Below are 26,088 nucleotides of genomic sequence, written 5' to 3'. Positions count from 1 at the left end.
CATCTTTGTCACCATTTAAGCTTTAGGGTTTGTTTCTCAGTGCAGGTGCACTTACCTGATTACTGTGCTGTCAGGCAGTAGTAACCTTTAGCATGGGAGAGTTAACATTTTCAGTCATTTAGGCAGTTTGTAAAGTGAATATATATCCACATCATTGAAGTCCTGAGTGCAGATATCTTAATCCTACAGCAGCATACGCAGTAGCTAGGGAATAATAAATTTATCTACCCTGGCAGTTGTCTCAACAGTAACAATTACTGCGCTAATTGTTCTTGTAAATTTAAGGTGTGTATTTGCTGGCATCCCAGCGTGTCACCGCTATAGACTGCTGTGAGTATTTATTAAAATGTTCTAACTTCTGTATTTGTTTTTAGCTCTTTATCTGATAGAGGCACTTTAAAGAGTGCTATGCAGTCTGACACTGTAACCAAAGATACGGATGTACAGCGTGACTTAAAAAACACTTCACAAATAGAAGGCTATGAAAAGAAAATACGGAAATTAGAGCAAGAAAAGCAGGATTTGAACAGAAGACTGCAAGGTTAGTGGTTTACATTTTTTGGATTCTTAGTTCTGCTCATTAGGAGGAATTCAAATGTATTTTACTGAAAACCTTTTCCTTCCTTTCCTGATCTTAAGAATCTACGCAGACAATGCAGAACCTCCAGGGTCCAGTGTGTGTTACAGTAAATACAAGCCGTGATAAGGAAATAAAAAAATTAAATGAAGAAATTGAACGGTTGAAGAACAAATTAACAGGTAAGCCCCTGGCATGGTAAGTATAGTAATGCAATTTAATGTTAGTAGGAGTAGCAAAATATATACCATGTTTTTGCAATAAGTAGAATTAGTGTTCTTGAGGTTCTAAAAAAGAAATTTTTTTTTTTAAGTCTCTTTCAATAATAAGAGGCATTTCAGTTTTGCCAGATGAGCACTTAACCTTTTCTTCTGCTTGCTCAGCCTGATAGCATATACTAGAATGGGGAGTATAGAGTACAATGAATTGTCTAGATGGGTTCAGTTAAATATTTTTGTCATGTCTCTCAAAGTCTCAAGAGATCCTGTTCTCTTACTCCTCGTGTTGGCGGGGGGGTATTGTTTTGGAAGGGTTTGACTGCAGGTGGGTGTAAGAGACAGTGGGGAGGGAAGTCTCGTTGCTCTTTAGTAACAGAAGGGATAGGTGGGAGGATGTGTAATAATAGTTCACATTTAAATATTTCTGAGCTCCTGCTCCCTTTGTGTTTCTGCCTGGTGATGCATTAATTAGGAAGCACTGAGCATTGCAGAAAAACAAATACTGGCATCTGTCCTGAGAGAAGACTGACTCATCCATATCACTGAAAATGTGTTGCTAGACAATGGTATTAGTTTATCCATACAAACCTCCTGTTAGCATCTAATTTTTAAGTGGAAATCAGTGATAAACAAAATGGTAGTTTTGAATCCTAGTGACTTGGCTGGGAGGTTTATTAGGGGCCTGTAGTATAGCTTAAGTGAGTTCAGATGCTGAGTTGCTGATGCTGATTAAGTTTTTTTCCCTGCCATGTGGCAATATATCACCTTTGTAGGTGCACGTATTGCAAAAATCAGCTCAGTTATCCTCAGTAGATTATCCTTCTAAAAAAGCTATTCTTGTGTATTCTGGAATTAGGTTTGAGTCAAAGTAGTTCGATTAAGGTGCTGCTTCCGCAAATGGTTCAGGTTTATCCAGCACTTCAGCCGATGGTGTCCTGTTAAATATAAAAGGTAGCAATATGGTCTGGTTCAGAAAGAAATAGTAGTGGTTCATGTAGAGTGGGAGGATGTTTGTGCTGAAAAAGAATACTACTTCAGTCGTTAGAGCAGTGCTTTGAGATCCCTGAGTATGTTGGTCCAATTTCCTGTTCAGCCACAGACATCAATGGAACTTGGAGACAATTATTCCCTGTGCAATTTCTTATTTATTTGTTTAAAAGAAGTAGTAATTAAAACCAAATGGAGAATGGCAGTTCATTTTCTTACCAGCTCTAAGACTGAGCAGAAATGTGTAAAGGTGGTTAGTCTGTTGTACTGAAAGGTGATAATTTCAAATCAGATTTGGTTAATTTTCTTTGAGAGTTAAGGGAGAACTGCCAGGAGAACATACTGCCAGGAATATGGGCAGTCAGATCTCCAGCCTGCCTCGTGCGGGATGGTATTTCCTTTGCAGATAGAGTTCTTATCTACTCTAGGAGATAAATAGTACTTTCCTGTCTTGCTGGAAGCACTAATGACTGTAGCCTTGCTTGTCATATAACAAAAGCTACTTAGGAGACAAATTACTAAAACTGGAATTCAAACAACTCAAGTTTATTTCAGTGTTTTCAAGGACTAGAAGTTGCATTCCTCAAAAACAAAGCAAAGCCCTGTGCTAAGGCTTTTTCACTTAAACGGATCAGAGTCTTTAGGAGGATTTCTTTAATGGGCTGAGAAAGTTAAAATTATATGAAGCTGTCAGTGCCCCAAAATTACCTGAAAAACTGTTCGGAACGGCAAGAATAGTGAAGAAGTTGATTTTCCAAGCAAAGTGATGCCAGTTTGCTTGAGTAATGTTGCTGCTTTATGGGTGTAAATTTGGGGCCAGTTACCTTTAATATCCATTTACCTACAGATATAAGTAAATTGGAAGGACAGCTTGCAGATGCAGTAGCTTTTCGACAAGAACATGAAGACTCTATACACAAGTTAAAAGGACTGGAAAAACAGTGCAGAGTACTGCGGCAAGAAAAGGAGGACCTTCATAAGGTATTGATTCAAACATAAATCCCTTTAACAATGGTCACATAAAGCATTTCTAGAGCAGTTCTGTTGTGATTGCAATTTTAGTGTTTAAAATGCTGCTTTTTAATACTACACTGAGATGTTAATGAATCTGTGAATTTCGTTAGCAGTAACAGTAGTTTTCCAAAGTGGCTGACTTTCTTTTTTGGAAGTTGATAGACATCTGACTAATTTCAAGTGTATTCTACTAGATGGAACAAACACCTAAAGAATGGGTTTAGTTTAGTTATTTGATTATTCTCAAATGTTTCATTGTTCACAGGAGTTAAACTCGGATCTATGGCTAGTCATCAGTCCTGTAGATACCAAAAAGCGTATATATATATATATATATATATAAAAGGGTTAATAGAGCTAAGACACTGCTCCAGCCTGAGCCTGCTGAGTCTTTGTAATACCGAAAGGTTAATTATTGCCTAAGACCAAGGATTACTGTTATGTAATTGCTGAGTTTATTTACTATTGTGCAAATTACACCTTTGCTTCCTAAAATGCAATAGTACCTTAGTTTGTCAGCAAAATATTTTACAGTAAATAGGGGCTTTGCATATACTACATACCACTTTCAATAATATCAAAAAAGCTACCTGTATTCAAGCAGCTAGCTTTGGAAAAGTCTAGCAGCCGTATTGTTCATGTGGCATTTAGATGGACCCAAAAGTAATCCGTGGGCCAGAATCTCTGGTGGTTTTGTCCGATAGAATTTAACAGCCTCTCTTCTGTGTGTGAGGGTGAGGGTTATTCACCAGAGTGTATGAGTAGTAGAAAAGGCAAATCTGCTCCACCTGGTTCAAACCCATTCCTTTGGGGAAGCTAATGAATGTTCCTGCAGTACTCCTACTAAAGGCAGAAGTTTTCAGATTGTCCCTTGGCCAGTATACATTTATTCTGTTGTCTAGTTCTGCTTTTTGTTATTCCCCGCCCTTCCCCTGCCCCCCCAAATGATTTTATCTAGACCATTCAATTTGTATTTTAATCTTGTTAATTTTTGTTAACTGCTTGCTGTAAAGAAAACAGCTTTTACACTTTCAATTAAAGTATTAGAGCGTCACAATTTGTTCTAAGGAATGTTCCTCAGTTTTTTGAAGAATTTCACAAGATCTGCTGCAGCGTCTCAGTGCTCACTGTATTTGATGGCTGCCTGGAATGTGCTGTCTGTGTAGTCAGGTTTAGCAGGAAGACTTTTGGAACAGCAGTGGTACTCTTGGAGCTGCCATCCTATAAGCAGAATAGCTGCTGTCTTGGTATGTTACTGCAGCTGCTTAGCCAGAAAAAAACCCAAACATGTAAATGAAGTATTAGAATTAACTTTAAAATGTTATGTGAGGTGGTTGAGCTTTCAAGTCATGTTTATGCAGGCCCACATCCTCTCTTCTCGAAAAGAATGTATGGAGTTGAGATGACTTTTTTTATTTTTACATTTTTTTATTTAAACCAGCAACTTGTAGAAGCCTCAGAGAGATTAAAGACACAATCCAAAGAATTGAGGGATGCCCACCAACAAAGAAAGCTAGCTGTGCAGGAGTTCTCCGAGCTCAGTGAGAGGATGGGAGACTTGCGGTCCCAAAAACAGAAGCTGTCCCGGCAACTTCGTGACAAAGAAGAAGAGGTGGAAGTGAGCATGCAGAAAATTGATGCTATGCGACAGGACATCCGTAAATCGGAGAAAATCAGAAAAGAGGTAGCTTGATAAAATAGCCAATAATAACAGGTTTCAGCTGCTGCTTATCCAGTGTCTCATATGTGATTGTACTGAAAAATTGGGACTGTTAGCAATAATTTATTTTGTCCATCTGTAAGAAATTACCCTGGTAACTCTTCCTTATGACTTTGCTACAGGTCACAAAATAGGTCTTGAATTTGTTTCTAAATGTTTTACTGATGTATCAGGAAACAGTTGTGGATTTTTTGGGTTTTTTTTTTTGTACTCGGGCTGATTTTGATCTAAAGGAGGCTATTCTTGCTATATGCCCCTTCTTAGTTCTTCTGTTTTGATTCTTAATGTCTTCATGTGCTTTAAGGTTGGAGTATTCAGACTTTTTTTCAGCTGAATTTTTCTCTTCAGCTGGAGGGAGGAGTAGTGTTACAGACTAAATAAGTGGTTTTCATTCCTCTGTAGTTATTCATTGTAGAGAATGTCTGTAATATCTTTAAGCAACTTAATTTCCAATTAGTGTTCTAGGCAATTTATAGTTTTACATACGATGAAGGGGATAACCAGAAGAGGGCATAAGAAACAGCTATTGTGATTAACCTAGAGTGTTTTAATCACTGAAAAATCATGAATTTTTGTGTGCGGTGTGAAATGTAGAAGAAAAACTAATGAACTTTATAAACATTGCTAGAAAACTTCTAGAAAATTGAAGGGCAGTCTATGAAAATGTAGTAAGAGATGTAGTTTCTGAGACTTTTATCTGTGAATATGAAGTGGTAGTTAACTGGGAAGGGCAAAGGGCTATGGCACCATATTTGATGCATAGGGCTGTGGCACCTCATCTCTGGAACAGAGTGGAGCAGGCATTCAAGTGTTGTTGCTTATTCAGTTAAATATTTCCATACAGGGCTTTATAATCTCCTGTCTTTGTTCTTACAAATTCCTCTGTTCTCCATTTTCTAACAGCTGTATTGAAATTCTATTCAGAACATAGTCTGTAAGTTCATTATCTTGGCCCACAATTCTAAATACAATCCTTTTAAAAACAACTTTACTAGTTCAATTTGAATGCAGAGAAACAAATCTTACTCTTCCTGTCAGGCTTTAAAGCTCTGCCACTATTACTTGAACTGCAACAGTCACCTGAGTTGCCATTAAATCTAAGTTGTCTTTCTGACAAGCTTTCTGAAGTCAGTAAATGGATGGTCCTGCTTATATTGTTCTATAATTGCAGGGTAAAAGTGTTCAGTGCTCGTATTTTAAGTATTTTGGAATAATTTGGCGCAAAGGTTGGGATTTCTGAGCTGCGTTAGTAGATCCGGAGGCATGGAGCTGACCTGTAAATGTGGGAGACTTTCATCTTTCACACCTAGTGGATGGCTTCCTAGTGCCATTTCCTCCTTTTAGCATTAACAGAAGGTGTGTGGTTATCCCTGCAAGTACTTGGTGTAGTTCATATCAGTACAAAAAGTCATACAGTAATAGTTCTGCTGCGAGACAGATGGATGCCTGGATCAATGAAAGCAAAACAGTTATCATGGCATTCTGAGACAATTGCTGTAGTGGTGTAATGTAACATAGAAATAAGGAAAAACTTGCTGTTTTCAAGGCTCGGAAAGCTGATCCGTATAGAGGACAGGAAATGAATGATACAGATAGCACTATCTTATGTTGAAAAGACTTAAAATTACTCTTTACAGCTGGAAGCCCGACTTGAAGAAGTTGTAGCAGAAGCATCAAAAGAACGCAAGCTTCGTGAGCACAGTGAGGCCTTCTCCAAACAACTGGAAAATGAACTGGAAGCTCTAAAGGTTACATGTTTTTTTTAACAATTTTTTTACACAGGGCACAGGTGCTGCAAAAGTTTTGCTTATTCGTCTGTTGATACCTGTGGGAGAGTTAAAAACTACAGCATTACTAAAAACCTGACCTAACCCGTTCAGACTTACTTGCTTTTTTTTCCTGAAATACTTTATTATCTCACTGGACACTAATGTCTTGAAAATGTCCAGTTCAAATAAATTCTAAGCAGGTACTAAAACAATGTGGTCCAAATCTGTTATCTCCGCAACCCATTTTAACCTCTTATTAGGGTGATGTAAGAAGAGTGGTCACTTAAGGGGCTTAATGCTTGGAGACAGGCAGCTTTTAAATCACTCAGTACCCAAATAAAAATTTTTCCCAAGTGCCACTAATTGGACAATTCTATTTGTGGATAATATTCCCAAAATATAAAGATGATAGTCTCCTCCTGATGGTTTCTCATCATCTTCTGCAGCTGAAACAGGGAGGCCGGGCAGCAGGTGCCACACTAGAACATCAGCAGGAGCTTTCCAAAATTAAGTCTGAGCTGGAGAAAAAAATCTTATTTTATGAAGAGGAGCTGGTCCGACGAGAAGCATCACATGTTTTGGAAGTAAAAAATGTGAAAAAGGAAGTACATGATTCAGAGAGCCATCAGCTTGCACTGCAGAAAGAGATCATGATATTAAAGGATAAATTAGAGAAAACGAAGCGAGAGAGGTAAGCTTTTGGGCATGATTCACTGACTATGGATTTCTTTTTGTGTGTATTGCATTGCATAGGTGTCTGTGCAAGTTGGTATTTTGCCTTAACTCTATCTATTCCTTTTTGAAAATCCCACTGTATAGGTTCAGCAATGTTACAGTGTAAGTGTTTCTGTTTCTTGTCCTTCTCCTTAGGCACAGTGAAATGGAGGAAGCAGTAGGAACAATGAAAGAGAAATATGAACGTGAAAGATCTATGCTCTTGGAAGATAACAAAAAGCTAACAACAGAAAATGAGAGGGTAATTATTTGAAGAAACATTTTTAAGCAAAATATAACTCTGTTACTTTCTGATGTTGAAGTAGTTATTCATTGATCAGAACAGGGTCTGGGAATGTTAAGGCAGTATCTGAGTAAAACAGATGTCGCTTTTGCCATATAAATGTCAGAGGTATGGCTAAATAGTAACTTTAGAATCTCAGTACTGCTCTTTGTGGATTGATTCCCAGAGCTCAGAGGGCACTGCCTTCTGATTTTTCATGAAGGCCGCACAGAGAGGAAAGCATTTACAGAGACTTGCCTGCCTTCCTGATGGCTTACAGTTAAGCTTCATTCCTCTTGATGGCCTCTATACTCGCTTTTTCTTTTCCTTTGTTTTGGATTGTTTTGTGTGAAGTGGCAATGTGGTGTTCTATGCTCAGGAGCTAGTCTCCAGTTCCACAAAAAAAGAACACCTTCCAGTTCTTTGGTCCGTGTTAGAACTTCCAGATAGCCCAGGGTGGTCTTGTTTGTTCAGATTCTATAGGTGTGTAAACATACGCATATATAAAAAGTCTGAAACGGAATTAAGCCACAAGTGAAATTAATCTTTTGTTTCAGCTCTGCTCCTTTGTGGACAAATTAACAGCACAGAACAGACAGCTAGAAGATGAACTCCAAGACCTAGCAGCAAAGAAGGAGTCTGTTGCTCACTGGGAAGCTCAGATTGCAGAAATTATTCAGTGGTATGTGCTGTTTAGAGATCCAAATGGCCACTTTTGAAATACTGATCGACTTTTTTTTTTTTTTTTTTTTTTTTTTTTTTTTGTAAAAACGTATAGCTAGGCCCTTGTCTGGGGTCAAAAAAGCATGGTACTTCTGAGTGTTGATTAACTTTCTCTTCTGCTTTCTAGTATTGCAGAGTAGTAATAACAAGTGAAATTGTCAGATACTATTAAGTATGAAAGAAGGGGTTTTGGTGTCAACTTGCTTTCAGTCTCTAAAAGTCATCATTAAAGCACGCAATTTGGAATATTTTGATAAATTCATTCAGGAAGATGGTCATGTTTTAAAAGGTCCATGTTAAAGTATAGATCCTCACCAGCTAGACAAGCACTTGCACTTAATTTACAGGTCAGTTTTTCCCTTTGTTATTTGTTGTTTTAGCAAGCTATGTGTAAGTCTTTTCAGCATGCAAGACAAGAATGACTTGAAGGTAGCCCTTTTAAACATTAAACAAGCAATATGCAGATCATATTCCAAACAATAACAGTGAATCTCTGCAGAACTCTTGCTGATGGTGGAAGGGAAACTTCAGTTTCCCTAGCAACTGCCACAATCAAGAGAATCAGATAAAAGAAAAATCTAAAAAAGGCAGTCCAAGTTGTATTCAGTTTTCTGTTGCTGGGAGAGTTTTCCCTATTCTGTCCATTTCTGCTATGTCCCTAGAGCCAGGGCAGAGACTGTGATTATTTGGTGGTACAGTACTTGGTGCTATGAGCCATGAAACAGTTAAGTAACAGGGTTTTTGTAATTGTGCAATAGGGTAAGTGATGAGAAGGATGCTCGTGGCTATCTCCAAGCATTGGCTTCCAAGATGACAGAAGAACTAGAATCATTGAGAAGTTCCAGTCTGGGGTCACGAACACTGGTAAGAAAAGAGCAACCATTTGGGCTGTTCTGGGGATGTCTAAGAAGCTGCATTTTTAGTTTCAGCTACTTATCAATATCTCTTCACAATCAGAATTTTTTTCTAATAAATCCTCTGCTCTGCTAGTAACTTTCTAGATTTTAGCTATTGCTTGTGAAATCCATTTGGGTCATCTGATCAGAATTTGATAGATAGAGGCCAGGGGGTGTTTCTTACTAATACCTGCCATCACAAACTGCTTTAAACAGTACGAAGGAGAGAAGAAACAGTAATTCAAACCGTTAAAGGGGAGTACAGAAACGTACTCACCATCTTAGATGCAAATGAATAATTTTAATTGCCTTTACAGTGAGATAAAGTAAGTTTTCATTCGTGAACAAGCATTAGCTGGTTGGTATTGTTACAAACTAGTGACACGCTGAGAGCATGTAGCTTTGTTTATGTGCAGAACAGTGAGACCTTATGCCATAATTTCCCCGTACAGTGTAACATGAATTCTCCAAAAAGTCTGCAAAATAGAAGAGCCCTCATGCAGGAGTACGGTTTCAAAGATGAAAATTCTGTCTTGCCTTGGCAGGTAATAAATACCTGCAAGGAAAGGGGAGAGCTGTTTGCAGCTAGGCGTGGAAGCCCACGTCCCTAGCAATGCCAGTCAGCATAGTCTGCCATGCCAATAGTCCGTCTGCTGCTGGTTTATACAGATAAGAAGTTACTCAACCCTTCCAAACCTATGAATAGGAGAAAATAAGAGAAAGTTATGACTTCCTGTGAGCTAACAGTTGCCTACATCATTGAGAGACGATTATAATATTGAAAGGTTTAATAGGAAGAAAGATTGGATCAAATGCAGTTGAGATTTTCTTCTTAGCTACTGCCAGAATAAAGAACACTGTCTGTTCTTTGTATTACAACTGGTTTTGTAACTTCTGCAGAACCTGATCTAAGGCAGTTATTTCTCAACATAAAAAATGCCTATGATATTCAAGACTGTTATATTTGCACGTTCATGTGAGAGGTATCCATTAGGGAATATCAAAAATGTAGTCCACTCTGAAAAATGCTTGGAAAAGCTCAGAAAATTAGCTTTTGAGGGTAGTAGAGCACAACTGCATGGTGTATGAAGAAGTATAGCTTATGCTACTTAGCAAGTGTAAGAATTGTTTAGGCAAACATTCTTGATATCCTGGGTATCTCAAGACCCAGATTACTTTATTTTTTCATGTTTTTGCCATTCTTGGTACGTTTTAAATTAATATGTTTTATATTAACTATTTACATTTTTCTAATGTTTGAAAGTCCAGTATGCAGCCGTGCAAGCTTTATACTCTTTTCTAGTTTGGAAAATGAAAACTATCCATTTTCAGCGGGTTCTCTCAGTTTGACTTTCATGCTCAGTGACCCAGCATTTTGGTTTCAAGCATATTGTGTTTAACCATTATAAAAATTGCTCATTACTTCATTTTTGTGTAACAGAGTCTGACTATTGACTGATTTCCATGTAGCAGATATACCATCCATAACTAATTAAAAGACCATTCTCTGAACCAGTGTGAAAGCTATTTTATGTCTTTGAACAAGGACAGAAGTATGTTTAGGCAGTTGATACTAATATTCAGTAACTTACTGCAACAGGATCCACTTTGGAAAGTGCGACGCAGTCAGAAGTTGGATATGTCAGCTAGGCTGGAATTACAGTCTGCCCTTGATGCAGAAATTCGTGCCAAACAACTAGTTCAGGAAGAGCTACGAAAAGTTAAAGATGCAAACATATCTTTTGAAAGGTAATAAGGGCTTTGCTTCTGTTTGGGGTTTAATGCACTGCTCTGAACTGCTGGTTAGAATAGTAACTTTCTTAAAGTGTCCTCTGATGCCTGAGATATTGGACTTTGCCAGAAAGATCCCATTCCACACACTACACATAGCTTACATAGTCAAATGAGAACTGTAAAAATTTCTTCAAGTAAATATTTCACTGCTGCGAATAGCTTGGTAATAAGGTATGAATCTTGGGCACCTGAGAAAAAAAAAGCAGAAGAGCGTATTCAAAGCAAATACAATACCTCTTCTTAAACTAACTGGAGAGAAGACACATTCTTGGGACTTAAAAGCCAAACCACTATTACAAAAATTTTGTTTGGCAGATACCTGCAATTATAGCAGGAGTCACAAGTACAGTTTTCACTGTCTGGTCAAGTAGTGAGGTGCCTATTCAGGGGAAAAATAAAATTAGCCTTAAAAGAAAAAAAAATTAAAAACCCACCACCACTTCTCAAAAAAAAAAAAAAAAAAAAAAAAAAAGGCATTTTCCAAAACCCTGAGATGTAGGACCAGAAATGAACAACCCTGTGTACCTGCATTCCTGCCTTTGAGATATTTCAGATTGCATTTTGATTATATTGTGTTTCTTTAGTAAATTAAAGGAATCGGAAGCAAAAAATAGGGAACTGTTAGAAGAGATGGAAGGCTTGAAGAAAAAGCTAGAAGAAAAATACAGAACGGATTCAGGTAATTGAAGTTACTGTGTTCTAACAGGGTTCTAACACCACCTGTGATGTTGGCTTTTAGCTAAGCCTGTTCTGCTTTGGGTTTTAGGTCTCAAACTTCCAGACTTTCAAGATTCCATTTTTGAATATTTCAACACCTCTCCTCTTGCACGTGATCTGACTTTCAGAGTGAGTTATTACATAAAATAACTATAAAAATGTGATAACTGAATTTTATTTTTATTATGTAAAAGGAATGCCTGGGCACTATATGACATATTTGGGTAGGGCGTATTAGCCAAATTAGTGTGATGCGGGACTGGATGTCCAGTAGATGTCAGATTGCTTGGCATTTCATGGGTAAGCTGGAACTTCTGAGAAATATTCCCAGAAGCTGACATTAATTATTTCCTGTTCTAGCTTCTTTGTGCAGGTTAATCTCAAACATTTGGATGAATGATATATATTCAGGGTTTTTTGGAAAGGCTGGCACACCCTTGAACAAATAAGGGATTAAATGCTTTGCAGCTGGAAGATGCTGGTTAATACAAGGAAAAGTGTTCACACAGTTCAAGGAGTGTTTAAACAGATATGTAAAACTGTTGGCTCCAGATCTTAATGGAGTGGTTAGAGTAGAAGGAACTGGGAAAAGAATCAGAGGACCCACAGATGCTGGTATAATAAGTTTATCGTGACACACCCTCTGATCCTTATGAAACTAATCATACAGATCACAGTTACAAGTGGGTGTTTCAGTTAAAAAGGTTTGCACATTCCCAGAGGAAGCAGCTGTTAAATGCAACATTGAATCACATTTCCTTACTTCATGAACTCTTGATCCCTGAAGATTTTCTGGGATGTGTTTTTGCAAAGACATAGACAGTTTAGGATAAAACCAAGAGCTGGTGCTGGAAAGAAAAATCTGTTATGTTTGTGGAGATGAGTGAAATGGGCTCAGGTTAAAACCTCATCAGTCTGGTTAGATTTTGTATCTGAAATGTGTACTCTCTGTACTTCCCCCCCCCCCAATTGTCACTGTCTAAAAAGAAAGCCTGTGGACATGCTGTGATGTTTACATGCACTTTGTGACTGGGAACAGCATGTACACAAAATGTCCACGCTGGCTTTCTTGCTGACGCAGCAAGACGTGCTATATGGATGAGGTGGAGGGAAGAGAAAGAAACATGATATACCCTAATATCTGAATAGTAATTTTTATCTACTGACCATGACATTTTAAAACATTGCTTTAAGAAGTACCAGATATACTTAAAGCAGTAACATTCAGAATATCAAGCCCACAACTAATCAAGATTCCATTCTACAGATGCTGCAGTAAAGACATAGTCGCCATGGAAATGCAGGTGGCATTTTCTGATGAAATACATTAAAATTGCTGATACTGTACTTAATGACTTCATTCGTTTTTTTTTTTTCACATGTACTTGTAAAGATAGTCCATGTCTTCTGCTGTGGGGCAATTTAGTTTGAATAAATATCATTTGGCCCTATAAAACATTTTATTTAGCTAGCCTACTAATATTCTATCTGAAGTTTTCCTGTGGGTGATAAGTGATCGTTTTTATCCTTCATATCCATTACAACAAAGGATTCTGTTTCTTCCTCATCTACATCCTCTCTGCTAGCCTTTTGGGAAGAAGTAAGTTTTTGACAGTAGTTTTGTCTCCTTATTTTGTTGTGACCTGTCATAGTAAAAATGGCCTTCTAAAACTAGATATTTTGCTTCCTTAATGTTTCTATAACTTAATCCACTAAATAGAGGTAGTTTAGTTTCCTTTTAATACCTCTTTTCAGGCTTCCTATTTTATATTTTGACTATGGCTGAAGCTGAATCACGCTTAGCACTTTTAAATAGTTCATATTACATAATGGTACAATTTGATCTCAAATAGCCCAGCCCTACCAATCAGTTCATAACAAAAAAAACCAACAAATATTTGAACGTATTTGGTGAGCTAACTGAACTTGAGCCATCTTCCTGTCTAAACTGGCTGGGAAGTGAGTGATTCATTACTTGTTGCCTTTAGTGCTAATTACATCATTGATGTGAAGTCTAATCTGATGTTTGTTAATCATGATTTTCATGATGTCCTCAGAGTACAGTAATACAATATCCTACTTCCACACCCAGCTTGTTTAGTTCTGGAACTGTAGCATACTTCCCCCTTGTGCTGGCAATTAGTAGTTGCTAATGTAAGTGTGAAATTAGTAGAAGGCTTGTAATGAATTCTAGTCCTAAATTTTAGTGAAATACAAGACAATGTGATTAAATAGATGTGATTCTTTTAATGACAGAGGCCAACCATTTTTAAACAAATTTTTGAAAGATGACGTAGTACTACTTTAAGAATTTTTCTTGTGGCAGAATTGCTGGCTGATGTGTGCTAGAAAAATCCTAGTGTAGTAAGCTACCATGAGAAATAAGCTATTTTATGGACGATTGCCAAGCTTCTCAAACATCATTCCATACCTGCATGCAAGAGATTAGACACAGCCTTGCTGGCAGAACACGGCTGTTACAGCATTTATGCTGCCTACTATGAGGTTTTGCATTTCAGTACTTCTAGATTTACAGCTTTTCCATCAGGTGGCAGTTTATTCTGAGGAAAGATTTTCCTGAGAGTTGAAAGTTGTCAGATGTATGTGTACTGCATAAAGAAGTCAGCATTGTTTTTTATTGCCATTTCATTGACCTGAGAACACTTCATCAGATCTGTGGTATCTAATCTAACATGTTTGCTGTCACTTTTGCAGACCAATTCTGTTAGTGAGCAGGAGATGCAGGGTCCCAAGTCAGAAGTTTCACCATCTACTTCAGTTGTAACTGCAGAACAACAACAAGAAGTAAGAGAGCTGTTATTTTGCCCTGAAGAGTAATTCACTAGGAAGTGTCTCTGTCTTCTTCATGATAAATTCATACTGCAGCATTCATTATGAAGAAGCAGGATTGAATGTTGCTTATTTGCAATGTGTCAGTGTTAATTGCACCTGGTTTTGAGGACAGTTGCAAATGAAACCTTTTCGCTGGCTCTGTGTATGTTGATCTAACTCATTTTCATATGTTTTCTGTATTGCTGCTTGTTTGTTAGTCTGCAGGCTTTCCTGTGAGTGCTAAAACGTGATCTGTTTCTATTAAATCAGAATGGCGATGTTTATGATTAAATTTTTGATAATTTTCAAAAAGAAAAGCAAATCAGAAAACTATAAGCTTTGCCACCCCGATCTTGAAACAAATTCTTGTAGCCTCATTTTGCTCAATTACAGTTTTTTGTGATTCAGGAACCAATTCGGCTTCAGAGGATGCCTGCTGCTCCTTCCCCCACCATTCAATCCATTTCTCTAGCTGTACCAAAGGTAGGGGGACTGTGCTAACCTTATTCTAAAGAATAAAAGAAAAAATATCATTTATGAATTAGCCCTCCATGTTTGTTCTTGTCCTGTTTGTCATGTGTGTTTGTTAGGTCTGTGTTTTTAATCAAATGTTTCCAAATGCAAGTTGATGGGTTTTGATTTGTCAGGAGGGATGACAGAAAAAATATTGGGTTGTAGGTTTGGGTTTGAGTTGCAAATAAAAATGTTACTGTTTTCTTGCAGCACCTTTTACAAGCTGCATTTACTTGAAAGAAGCTCAGGTTTCATAATATACACTCTAATATACTGGAGAGTGGTGAAGTGAGATACTTGCATTACATGAATACAGAAAGTGAAAAGTTGTTTTTTCTGTCCTGAATGTATCTTTCAGCCTAAAGCTCACCAGTTCAATATCAAGTCATTTACAAGCCCTACTCAGTGTAGTCATTGCACCTCTCTTATGGTCGGATTAGTTCGACAAGGTTATGCCTGTGACGGTGAGTCAGTTAAAACTTTTTATATTTTCAGCAAGTCCCTGAAAAAATAATCCCAAAAACACTAACGTATTTTAAGGCAACCATTTCTCTGGGGAGGGAATGAAAGAGAAAGGGGTGGCTGCCACTGAATGGTTCTCCTTTCTTTAGAATCATCATTAGACTTCCAAAGTCAAAGAATTAATATATGCCCTCATGCTTCCCTGTCATATTACTAATGAATTCTGCTTCCATTAGTGCTGTTACAGTGTGAGTTGGTGGGGGGAGGCAGGAAGAGTGTTTTCTGTTTCTGTAGTGGAGAAGACTACAGAAATGCTCTCGTAACATGAATCGGAGTCTGTCTGTGTTGCACTATCCTGCTCATAAACCCTCTATGTTGGGAGAACCATTCACTAGGTTTATTGGCCTGTAGCCTGTCTTGCTGTCCATTATTTTTATTTAAAATGCTTTCTCTGATGTATGTGTCACTATTGAATTCCATGTTTCAGTACATAGAGGTTGTTGGGTTTTTTTTGAAAATACTAATCAGTATCTTGATTAGACACACGTACTCAGTAGGTAATCCACAAATCTGTTGAAGACGCGACAGTATAAATAACCTTATTGTATTTCTGTGCCCAGCTTTGTTCTTGCTAGTGACACCCTCTCCACTGACACCCTCAGTATCATATTCAGATTCCTCATCTGCCCTTCACGGCTTTTGTTCTGGCAGATCTTCTGGTGTGGTTCTTCCCCAGGAGCACACAGTGCTCTGCCAGCACTTGCCCCGGGGCTGCCTTTTGTCTCCTGTTGCTGACAGTTCTGAACTCTGGTTTTGCATCTCTTCCTGCAAGTTTCAAACGGTCTTTTTTCCCCTTAGTGTAGCTATCAGCTTCACTCTGTTTTTTTTTTCTCTCATGTATTTTGATTAAGCTCTGCATCATTAGTTTTCCTCTTCTACTCCAGATCTTGATAACTTCAGAAAAAACTAGAATCACATTGACAGAAGAATAGAGATGACTCCAGCAGAACAAAAATTTGCCATGTTCCACTCCCAATCACTGTGTTTTCCCCATTCCTCCTCATTTTAATGCTGGAATCTATGGTAAAATACAGCTGGACTTCCAGAGGCCTGTGGAACTGGCTATGTCCGGTGGATTTTCCCTATTCTGCAACCAGTGTGCCTTAATATGCACAGTCCAAATAATTATGATGCCTCCTGAAAGAGCTGAATTCATTGTCTGGTCTTGGGTAGCACCTGTAGTACTTTGCACGCATGGCTCTTTTGGTAACCACTGTCCTCCTGGGAGCAGACTGTTGCTTGAAGAACGAGCCAGGCAGCCTGCTCTGGGCTGCCCTCTCTCCTGGCTGTTCCCTCAACAATCGTGAGAAGGAGGTTTGTAGCCCAGTCTGTGGCTCTAGCAGAAGCAGGCTTTTCCCAGGTTTTCTGGAATCCTTTGACCCTGTGTAATTATGGGGCTAGACGTGTGCAGGGTATCTGCCATATGCCAACTTCTGAGAATATGGTTAGGAAGAAGAACAGGATAGATCAGTGCCGCGCTGCTCTCCCGCTGCCTTCCCCAGCCTCCTGGTAGAAACAGGGTGGCTGGGACAAAACAGGCAAAATCTGTGTGGAAGATCTGGCCCATAAACTGTGGACTGGATACGTCAATATTAACGTTAATTCATTCCACAGTTCTTGTAGTCTGTCTCATGTGAAGTGGGATATATTGAGTTTCTTCTGTGTAGCGCTTATGTGTGAAGTGCTCTATAGACAAGAGACCTCCGTCGCTTTGGTGCAGCACAAAGTGGTACAAAGTGATGTAAATGGCAAGAAAGGATGCAACAATTAGTGTAGAAGTTTGCTTCTTATTTGAACTCTTAAGATACATATATGCCCCTTTCACCACACAGTGCCTCAGTCCGTGTCCCCTGGTTTCTACTTTATTATGCTTTCAAGTCTGTCACGTGTGTTTAATTGTTTAACCCATTCTGGTTTTTTGGTCAGTTCAGTTTTACTTTGTCTTTGTCGTATTCTTGCATACTTGGATGAAATTAAATACCTACTGTATTTATTTTGTCTCCTACCACTGTCCCATAGTTTCTGTTCCTCCTTTTTTGATACTTTTTCTCTGCTGTGACTGGGTTAGCTGCTGCTTAACACCAGTGAGTCTGGCCAATGCCTTTTACTTCTGGAAAATGGTTTCATAAGTTGCCTTGAAATATGGACTCAGTTCCTGCCCTTTATGGAAGTAATAGGCTTAAAAGAGAAAATAAAAGCATTTGGAGAGCCTTATACAATACTGAGGTGTGTTCATTCCTTTAGCGTAGTGGGCTACTGCAATATTTGACTGCCAGTTTCAGTGTGATTAATTAATTTGCTGAGCATAAGGGTAGACTACATTAATCTCCTGTTATGATTGACTCATGCACGCATTTCACTGTGGATTTTCTCTTTTGTACTTAGTGTGTTCATTTGCATGCCATGTTTCCTGCAAGGATAGCGCGCCTCAGGTCTGCCCTATACCCCCTGAGCAAGCCAAAAGGCCTCTTGGAGTAGACGTGCAAAGAGGAATAGGAACCGCCTATAAAGGTTATGTCAAGGTAATAGTCTTTTGTTCTTCAACAAGAGAAGAATACTAAACTTCACTTACAGCTATGCAGCTGGGAACCGCTAAGTATGTTTAAACAGATCTTGTAAATTGTGCTAAAGCCTTAAGGCCTTATGTGCTATCTGTGTAACTTATTTAACCTTCGTTGCTTTAGATGTGGGAGAAACGGTTGGTTTTACTACAAGACCTAAAGGTTAGTAGATTAGTAGCTACAATGTTCCTAAGTAGCAGGGAGGGGGAAAAAAAAAAGCATGCTTTACATGAACAATGACAGAAATTCTTCCTTAAGCATAATATAAAAGGTGAACTGTCCTACTGTTTTGGCATTTGTGGAATATACGAGCCCTATTGTTTGTCCTAATGCTACTTAATATGTTTATTAAACTGTAACAGGGAATGGTTGAACTTAAGGGAGGAAAAATGATTGCTTGATTACTTAAACATTTTTCACTCCGTTTTGAAGGGCCAGTAGAACGTGTTCGGATTCCTTTGATCTAAGTATAAGCTTTTCTAAATGTCCCTTCTTTCTGTGTCTACTACATGTGCTTACATTTAATAAGCAATCAGTTATTTATACACAGGTCCCAAAGCCTACAGGAGTTAAGAAAGGGTGGCAGAGGGCTTATGCAGTTGTCTGTGACTGTAAACTGTTCTTATATGATGTGCCTGAAGGAAAATCCACCCAGCCTGGGGTTGTTGCAAGTCAAGTCTTGGATCTCAGGTTTGTATTATTATGACAGAGTAGAAATCCTCTGTATGTTTTCCCGAACAGGGATATTTGTTTATAGTACACAAGAAACTTTTAGATCGTGAGAGCTCTGGTCTGAGAATACCCATGTGTTTGGAATATAGACTGCAGCTGAGTTTAGGCTGAACAAATTGTCTCAACGAGAAGTCACTTAAGTGACTTTATGGTTACTTGTGCTGCAGTCTAATATGTACAGTATTAGCATGCTTCTTCCTAGAATTCCATATGCACACATGGAAAACAAATAGACTTTGATATACTGGTTTTTACCCTGCACTTTGACCTCAACAGTGAGTCACTGATCGTCCCATAGCCAGTAGTTTCACAAGAACTGAAGCAGTCTTCAGAAAAGCACCAATTAATTTACAGTGCAAGTGACTCTGACGCTGCCTTCTCACAGGAATTGTTTTTTTGTGGTGAACCATTTGAACCACTGAACACTGTCTATAAAAGATCCGAGACCTTCATTGATCAGAGTAACCAACAAGTTTTTTAATTTCAATTTATGGAAATACCAAGAGAGTGTAATACCTTTTAATGTTACAGCAGCTGCTGTCTCTGTTGGATATAAAGTGCGCATTCACAAGCACCTTGATTTATACTTTTTCCAGACAGCAGTACAATGGGGTTGCACCGGTACTGCTGCTCTGTTCTCACATTTATTCTCTGAGAACCGTCAATGTCAGCTCTCTCTGACATGCTGGCAGCAGGACCAGAAGCGTGGATGTATTGCACATAACAGCATTCACATCAGTACATTGCTTGAAGCAGCTGAGCCAGATACTATACCAACTGTCCCATGCTTATTGGAGCTGCCTCTTTGAGTCTGTCTTCTGAGGATTCTTACGTGTTTTAATAGACGTTAACCACCACAGCTATGAATTCTAGCATGGGCAACTTTCAGGCATTAGTGTCATCTTCACACTAAAATTGGCAATTATGGTGATCAACTTGGTCAAATTCAGTTTAAAAAAACTTGTGTAGACAAGCCCTCTGGGGTGGAGCACTCTGAAATGCAAAAGTTGTTCTGATGTCTGTTTATTTTACTGTAATAGAGAATAAAATCTAGCTGTTTTGAAAACCCTTATTTGAATCCCACAAACTATAATTATGTTGCCAAGAGCTTTTTATGTGATTTTTCTTTTTTTCCAAAGGCCCCTCTCTTGCTACACATGGAGGTATGAATTATTCATTTCTAATGTGTCTGCTGGGCTGGAAGAGGAATATTCTTGCTGCTAATTGTAGAATAGCTGTGGTTGGTAAACCAAACCTACACAAAGCCCCCCCCTTAACCTCAGGTGGACTGAGTTACATGTACTGAATGCTGTAGAGACATAACTGAAGCTTGCAAGTTGTTTGGGTTGAGGATGGTTAGAGCATAGCAAAGCAGTGATGGCAGCTGTGGCCTCTGTGCAGTGTTAGGAGATGGCAGCCTATTGAAACAGTTGTGATATCAGTTAGATATTGCTGAATAATGTTAATGTGTGCATGTATGTGATTCTCTTGCTCTCTTTCTTACTAGAGATGAAGATTTTTGTGTGAGCTCTGTCCTAGCATCGGATGTAATACATGCAACTCGTAAAGACATCCCTTGTATATTCAGGGTATGGCTACAAATTTACTCTTAAAGAAAATACAAGTTAAATACCACTGTTTTTTCTTGATAGTGAAGTATGTTATCCATATTTAATATTTATTAAGTTATGCAGAATTGTAAGAATTTACAAGGGGTGCTGTGTGGAACAGCAGCATGATACTCCTGTTATAACTGAATTGTAAAGAACAAAGTTCTTCTTTTGCTGCTTCCTTGTATGTAAAGTTTGGCTTTTTTAATTTCTTGATTATAGTTCAGTGTATTTTTGTCTCCTCTTCCACTGGCATTACCAGATCTTGTTTTTTCTTTCTTTGGAGGACTCTTGCTTTAGGAGTTGATGCTGTAACAGAGTAGGCTGAAGCTAGGTTGTGCTCACTGATTCCAGTTGGACATGTATTGTCTTGTGTAAAAAAAGATGAATTTTAAATTTCAGTTTCTTAATTTTATATTTAAGTATAGCAGAAAAAAATTTTAAATAAGAGAAAATAATTAGTTATAATATCCTCTTTGTGTGTGTGATGTGTGTTCTATCTGAATGCTTTATGTAGTTTTTAAAACCAAGAAAGAATTTCCTGTTGTTGTGTGAATTATATTTAATCTGGAATTTTCAAATATAGAGGAGTACATTAGTAGAAAATAACTATAATCCCTTGCATTTGAAAATACAGAAACTCGCTGTTTTTAGTGTCTCCGATCCTCAGTCACTTAGAATCAGATCAGTGAAACACAGAAGCCAAAGATCCGGCAGTCACATGCAATCCCAGTCATTTGGTCCTTTAGGGTTGTACTTAGGAAACGTCTTGGCTACTTGAATGCTTCTGTGGCTTTGCTTTTCTGCTGTTTTGTAGAAATATTTTCTGCAGTGGATTTTCATCTGTTAGTTTACTACTACTACTTTTATCATCATTTTCCGCTTCCTTGTTTCTAAATTATTTTTTTATTCTTATCTACCTGTCTTTTCAAATTACCAAATGTGGAGTACTATGGGAAAGGGCTTCTGACGACAGAAAATGAGCTATGCAGAATGGTCATTGATTCATTTAAGAACAAGGCATCCATACAGTTTAACCTGTTTGACTTGCTGCTCCAATTTCTGCCTGTGGTTTTTAACTGAAAGCATATCCAAGAAAAACATTTTTCGTCAGGTATGCCCATGTAAGAAAACTTTTGTGGATAGACATGACAAAATGTCTCCATGATTTGATCAGATTATCCCCTGCTGAAGAGATTTGCTGAATTAGCTAGAAGCCTGAAGAGTATGTCTATTTAGATACCCTGTTGACAGGGATCAGAGAAGGTGCTGCCGAAGTCCACCTCTTTTCTCAGTTTTATGTCCTTCAAAAGAAGGAATTCCTGAAACTGGAAACCAATGATATCTGATGCAAGAGAGCATTTTCTACAATATCATTAATTCTGGATTTGCATCTTGCTGACGTAATGACTTAAAGTGTCTTGTATGCAACACTTAGAACTGTTACTTTACATCATCGTTATAAAAATGGTTGTCATCCTTTCATATGTCTTGTTTCACGTAATGTAATGATATTGGTGGCCCAACAAAGACAGATTTTCATTTCTTTTGCATCTTCCACCAACAAAAAGCAACACCAGAATGCTGCCAAACACTAAAATATTCCCACCCCTGACCCCTCATGAAATCGAGACGAGGAAGAACATGTCTCAAACGCAAACATCTCTCCTTGGTAACCAGTTTTTAAAGCTGGATGTTAGGGCAACCTGGCATCCAGACACCGCAGTCTAAGTGCTGCCATCAATACATCTTGAATAATTGTGTAAGAGTGTCTGTAGTGGAGTCCTTCTGCAGATTAGCAGTTTGAGTTAAGAAGCCTTGAGTTTCATAGCAAAATACTGGATTTTTGTATGGTGAATAATGCCAGGTATATTATAACCAACTTCTCCCATTTTTTCCACATTCGAATGCAAGTAAGTTGCCACCTCCAAAACACCGAGGAGTAATACGTGGTGGTACTTCAAAGAGAAAACCATAGCTGAAGTCTGGTTTTGTTTTGTTTCCCAATTTAGAAATATTATCCACTATGCCTCCATCCATCTTTAAAATATTAATGCTTAGTTACAGTTTAGGACATGAACAAAGCTTGATGCAGAGTAATATGGGCTATGAGCAATTGCAAACTAGTCAGCTCTTTTCCTGTTGCTGTTCACTTTCATCTTACCTCTGGAGTTCTGTCTTTGGCATCCTACTGTCCCAAATTTACTTGCAGTTGGGGTTTTTTAGTTTGTGTTTTTATTCTTTAAGATGAATATTGTTGCTTAATTCACTCTTTCAGGAAGTGTTTGTTGCATAACCACATCATTTGTCTTTATGTTGATTTTCTTGTCAAGGCATAGAGGCTGAAGGTGTGTTATTCCGTGTATGAATAGTTACAGCCTTCAGTTTTGCACTGTTGCACCTTTTGCTGCTTTTAGCTGTTTTGCTACCTGTGCAGCTGTTGTTATTATAGAAGTCTGTTGCAATGGCTGATAGTGGCTGATGGCCTGTTTGTCTGTGACTGAAAGCGTAGTTCCCGTGATCTCACAGTTCCTACAATCCCTTCAGACACGACACAGAACTAATATTAAGAATTAGTAAGTGCGTACTTTGGCCAACAGAAAGTTCCTTGATCATTTTTGTATTCAGAATACATTTTTCTTTGAGATTTATAGGATGATTTCCCTGAAAATGAAGTGAAGCCATTGTGATTTTTTTTAACTTGGATAAGTGGGAGAATGCAGTACTTCAGTCTCAAAAGATGGCTTTCCTCTAGAGCTTTTAATGAAGATACGATGTGCTCTTGCCCCTGGACTAAGATTTTGAAAATTAAGTAGCAAAATAAAGATCTAGAACTGATCATAGCGATGCTGTTGGGTTTAAATGCATCTGACTCAGAGAGCATGAGTGTCATTTTCAAGAAGTTATTAAAAGATGGTGGGAGGAGGGATCAGACCAAATTACGGCATGCTACGGAAATTCCAGTTCAGAGCAGGAAGGAGCCTTTTGTTGATATGTATTGATTATTGTAGAAAAGGAAAATAGCATTCCTTGCCCCTATTTTAGGATTCAGAATGATTAAGCAAAACTGAGAATTTTTAAATGAAACCACTGAGGCTTGTGCATTTTATTTCAAAGCACTGTGGCTGGATTAGCTGTGTGCTGTGTTGCGTACCACTCAGGTACATCATTGCCTTGTTATGAAAAGTCTATTTTACTTTCACAGTTCTGGAGTATCTAATACTGTCAAGAAGGACTTCCACTGCTCTTATTAATTTCACTTTCTCTGTCTGTTATAAGGTGACAGCTTCTCTCTTAGGCTTGCCCTCAAAGTCTTGTTCTCTGCTGATCCTGACGGAAAATGAAAATGAGAAGAGAAAGTGGGTTGGAATTCTAGAAGGGCTGCAGTCTATCCTGCACAAAAACAGACTGAAAAACCAGGTTGTGCATATTCCACAAGAAGCCTATGACAGTACACTGCCTCTTATTAAAGGAAGTTTAGCTGCTGCTATTGTAGGTATGTTTTTTTTAAATTTTATAAGTATGAGAGAGTTGTTGGAGCTTTTAGATGGGCTTCTGTAATGACAGCACCATGAAGTAAATTCCTCAGCTGAATTCCTTCATAGGAATTTAATAATGGCGGGGAAAATGCTAATCTTGCGTTGATATTCAAATTTCTTCATCCACTTGGAGTAAATACACTGTTTAGTTGTTTAACAGGTTGATTTAGCAGTACGGTATATAGCATGCTTTTGACAGACTGCGTGAAGTTGATCAAAATTGATTTACTGTTGAAAATCGGTTTGTCCAGGGTTTTTTCTAGCTGTTCAAAGCGAACAGTCTGTTTTAAAGATAAGATTAAGTATAGCTGAATTAATAGCCCTTTTTTTCCTTCCTGGTTTAGATCGAGATAGAATAGCAATTGGTTCAGAAGAAGGACTGTATGTGATAGAGGTGACCCGTGACGGTAAGTTAGGCCATAATGCATGCAGTAATTACATACAGAATAATGAGCTCCATAACTTTTAGTGCTGTTATAATATAGGTTACACAACAGCCCTTGATGTGTAGTAAGTATTAAGCACTCAGTTAATTGATGAGAAGGAAGAGTGAATGTGAGATATAAGCACTAATTTGGTCATTATCGTTACGTTCAGTTGACTGGCTGAAATTAAAGGGATGGGTTACTGGGCATATTCTGGCACATTCTCACCTTAACTGCGTTCCCACAACAGGCAGCAAAATGCTTCAGCACACAGAGCGCACACAGCAGCAGTTGATGCACAGTGAATTATCAGGCACTTACTAAATACAACTTCAACTGAGTGAGAAAAACTTGACATGCAAACAGACTTGTTCCAACCTGCACCATCAGAGGACTTAAACTGACCAGAATTAGAAGTTAGACAGCCAGTGCAAGCAACACAGGAGTTCGTAGACTTGCCATTAAAGCCACCGTCTGTTTCTCCCAGAAATTTGGCAACCGCTCGTATTCTGTTTCAGACTGGTGAAGGCCAAAGCGAACGCTTTGCTAGCCACTTTCTGTTATCTCTTTATTTCCCTGACCCCATGCTTCCTTCTGAACCTGCTTTTTCCTTTCTGTTCTTAATACACTCTGCCCTCTGCTTTGGGAAAAGCGGGATTAGTTTAGCCTGTTCTTTCTGAAGACTTGCTGTGTCCGTTCTGTAAATTGACACAGAGCATGCTCCAAGTACCACAGCACAGTGTATGCTGTGTAGTGCCTGGGTGGCAGAGGCATAACCCTCTATTGTCAAACTGTTAGGCATCACAGCTAGGGAGCAAGGGAAGCATTTTTCCCTGTAACCTGATATACTGAGCACAAACACAAATAACGATGGGAGATGTCCCTTGGAATGGTTGGGAAAGCATGCAAGCCAAAAGGGTTGTTAGCATGTGAGCATGGGGATCATTTGGGGTCAATCCATACAGAATGCATTTTTAAACACGGCAAAGCAAAGAACAGGTCTGGTTAATTTTGCAGTCTGCTTCCAAAAGAAGATATTCCTATTTTGAACAAACAAATGAACAACAAGAACGAAAAAATCAGTTGAGTCAAATTGAATTTATAGAATTTAAGCAATATATTTCTAAGAAGCAATGCACATTTAAAATACAATAATCTACTACTATTTATACTTTTCCATGTTACCATAGGAAATATTATTTGTTTCTTTCTCTCTGACTTTAAAAGAGCCAAACACACCTCATGAAATCTACCCTTTCTTATAATTCCTGAGGCACTCTGTGTTTAAACAACACTCCAAATCCATACTTTTTTGTGGCATACGAGCTAAGACTCTAGTAGGATTGTTTCTAACGAAGTACCTAATGCTTTCTTCACCTATTTTTATAACCTCTGAACTTAGGTTCTTCTGGTGTCTTTAGCTGTCTGGCAGTTGAGGATGTTGAGGTCCGTGATACAGATTTGTAAAATTAAAAGGTGCCTGTGTCCCTTTTCCAACTTTGGAAAAAATCCCTGGGACACTCCTGAAATATCTCTTTGGCTGTTTTTAGTCATTGTCATTCAAATTTCAAAGAAGATATTTCTTTAAATTTTGACTTGATGGAAGAATTTGAATTTCCTTTTTCAATGCAATTTAGTTTATGACTATTTGAAATTTGGATTGAAGTCATGCCGAAGCTTACATTTCAATGTAAATACAGCAGTGCATATAGGTTTTTAAAGACTTGACTTTTGAAAATAAAATTAAGTACAAAGTCAGGAATGTAGTTTTGAGGCAAAAAGCAAAATGCTATTGCTTACTCTTGCTTAGAATAAGCCATTGCCCGATTTCAGGAGAAACTGCTTTATACACGGAGACAGCAGATATTTGAAATTCTTTTTAGCCATAATAAATGCCATTCCTTTGAGTAAACTTCCAGTGGTCACCATTCTGTAAGTACTT

General features: G+C 38.2%; 1 protein-coding gene across 2 annotated transcripts in view; it reads left to right on the top strand.

Annotated features, from left to right (window-relative positions):
- Nucleotides 1–26,088, top strand: part of CDC42BPB (CDC42 binding protein kinase beta) — a 97,261-nt gene that overhangs the window by 60,246 nt on the left and 10,927 nt on the right. The window contains exons 10-29 of one of the 2 annotated variants that reach the window (XM_075426604.1): nt 375–541; nt 640–759; nt 2,630–2,763; nt 4,238–4,480; nt 6,154–6,264; nt 6,732–6,976; nt 7,156–7,261; nt 7,840–7,964; nt 8,764–8,869; nt 10,502–10,650; nt 11,280–11,374; nt 11,462–11,541; nt 14,128–14,217; nt 14,653–14,727; nt 15,116–15,221; nt 17,665–17,801; nt 18,391–18,530; nt 20,080–20,161; nt 23,462–23,678; nt 24,066–24,128. In XM_075426604.1, coding sequence (XP_075282719.1) covers nt 375–541; nt 640–759; nt 2,630–2,763; nt 4,238–4,480; nt 6,154–6,264; nt 6,732–6,976; nt 7,156–7,261; nt 7,840–7,964; nt 8,764–8,869; nt 10,502–10,650; nt 11,280–11,374; nt 11,462–11,541; nt 14,128–14,217; nt 14,653–14,727; nt 15,116–15,221; nt 17,665–17,801; nt 18,391–18,530; nt 20,080–20,161; nt 23,462–23,678; nt 24,066–24,128 — 2,591 coding nt within the window. The remainder of the gene's footprint in view (nt 1–374; nt 542–639; nt 760–2,629; nt 2,764–4,237; nt 4,481–6,153; nt 6,265–6,731; nt 6,977–7,155; nt 7,262–7,839; nt 7,965–8,763; nt 8,870–10,501; nt 10,651–11,279; nt 11,375–11,461; nt 11,542–14,127; nt 14,218–14,652; nt 14,728–15,115; nt 15,222–17,664; nt 17,802–18,390; nt 18,531–20,079; nt 20,162–23,461; nt 23,679–24,065; nt 24,129–26,088) is intronic. The other variant, XM_075426605.1, reaches the window with a different exon arrangement.

The sequence above is a fragment of the Opisthocomus hoazin genome, chromosome 7 (genome assembly GCF_030867145.1).
Source record: "Opisthocomus hoazin isolate bOpiHoa1 chromosome 7, bOpiHoa1.hap1, whole genome shotgun sequence".
NCBI lineage: Eukaryota > Metazoa > Chordata > Aves > Opisthocomiformes > Opisthocomidae > Opisthocomus > Opisthocomus hoazin.
This window is presented reverse-complemented; position numbering and strand designations above follow the sequence as displayed.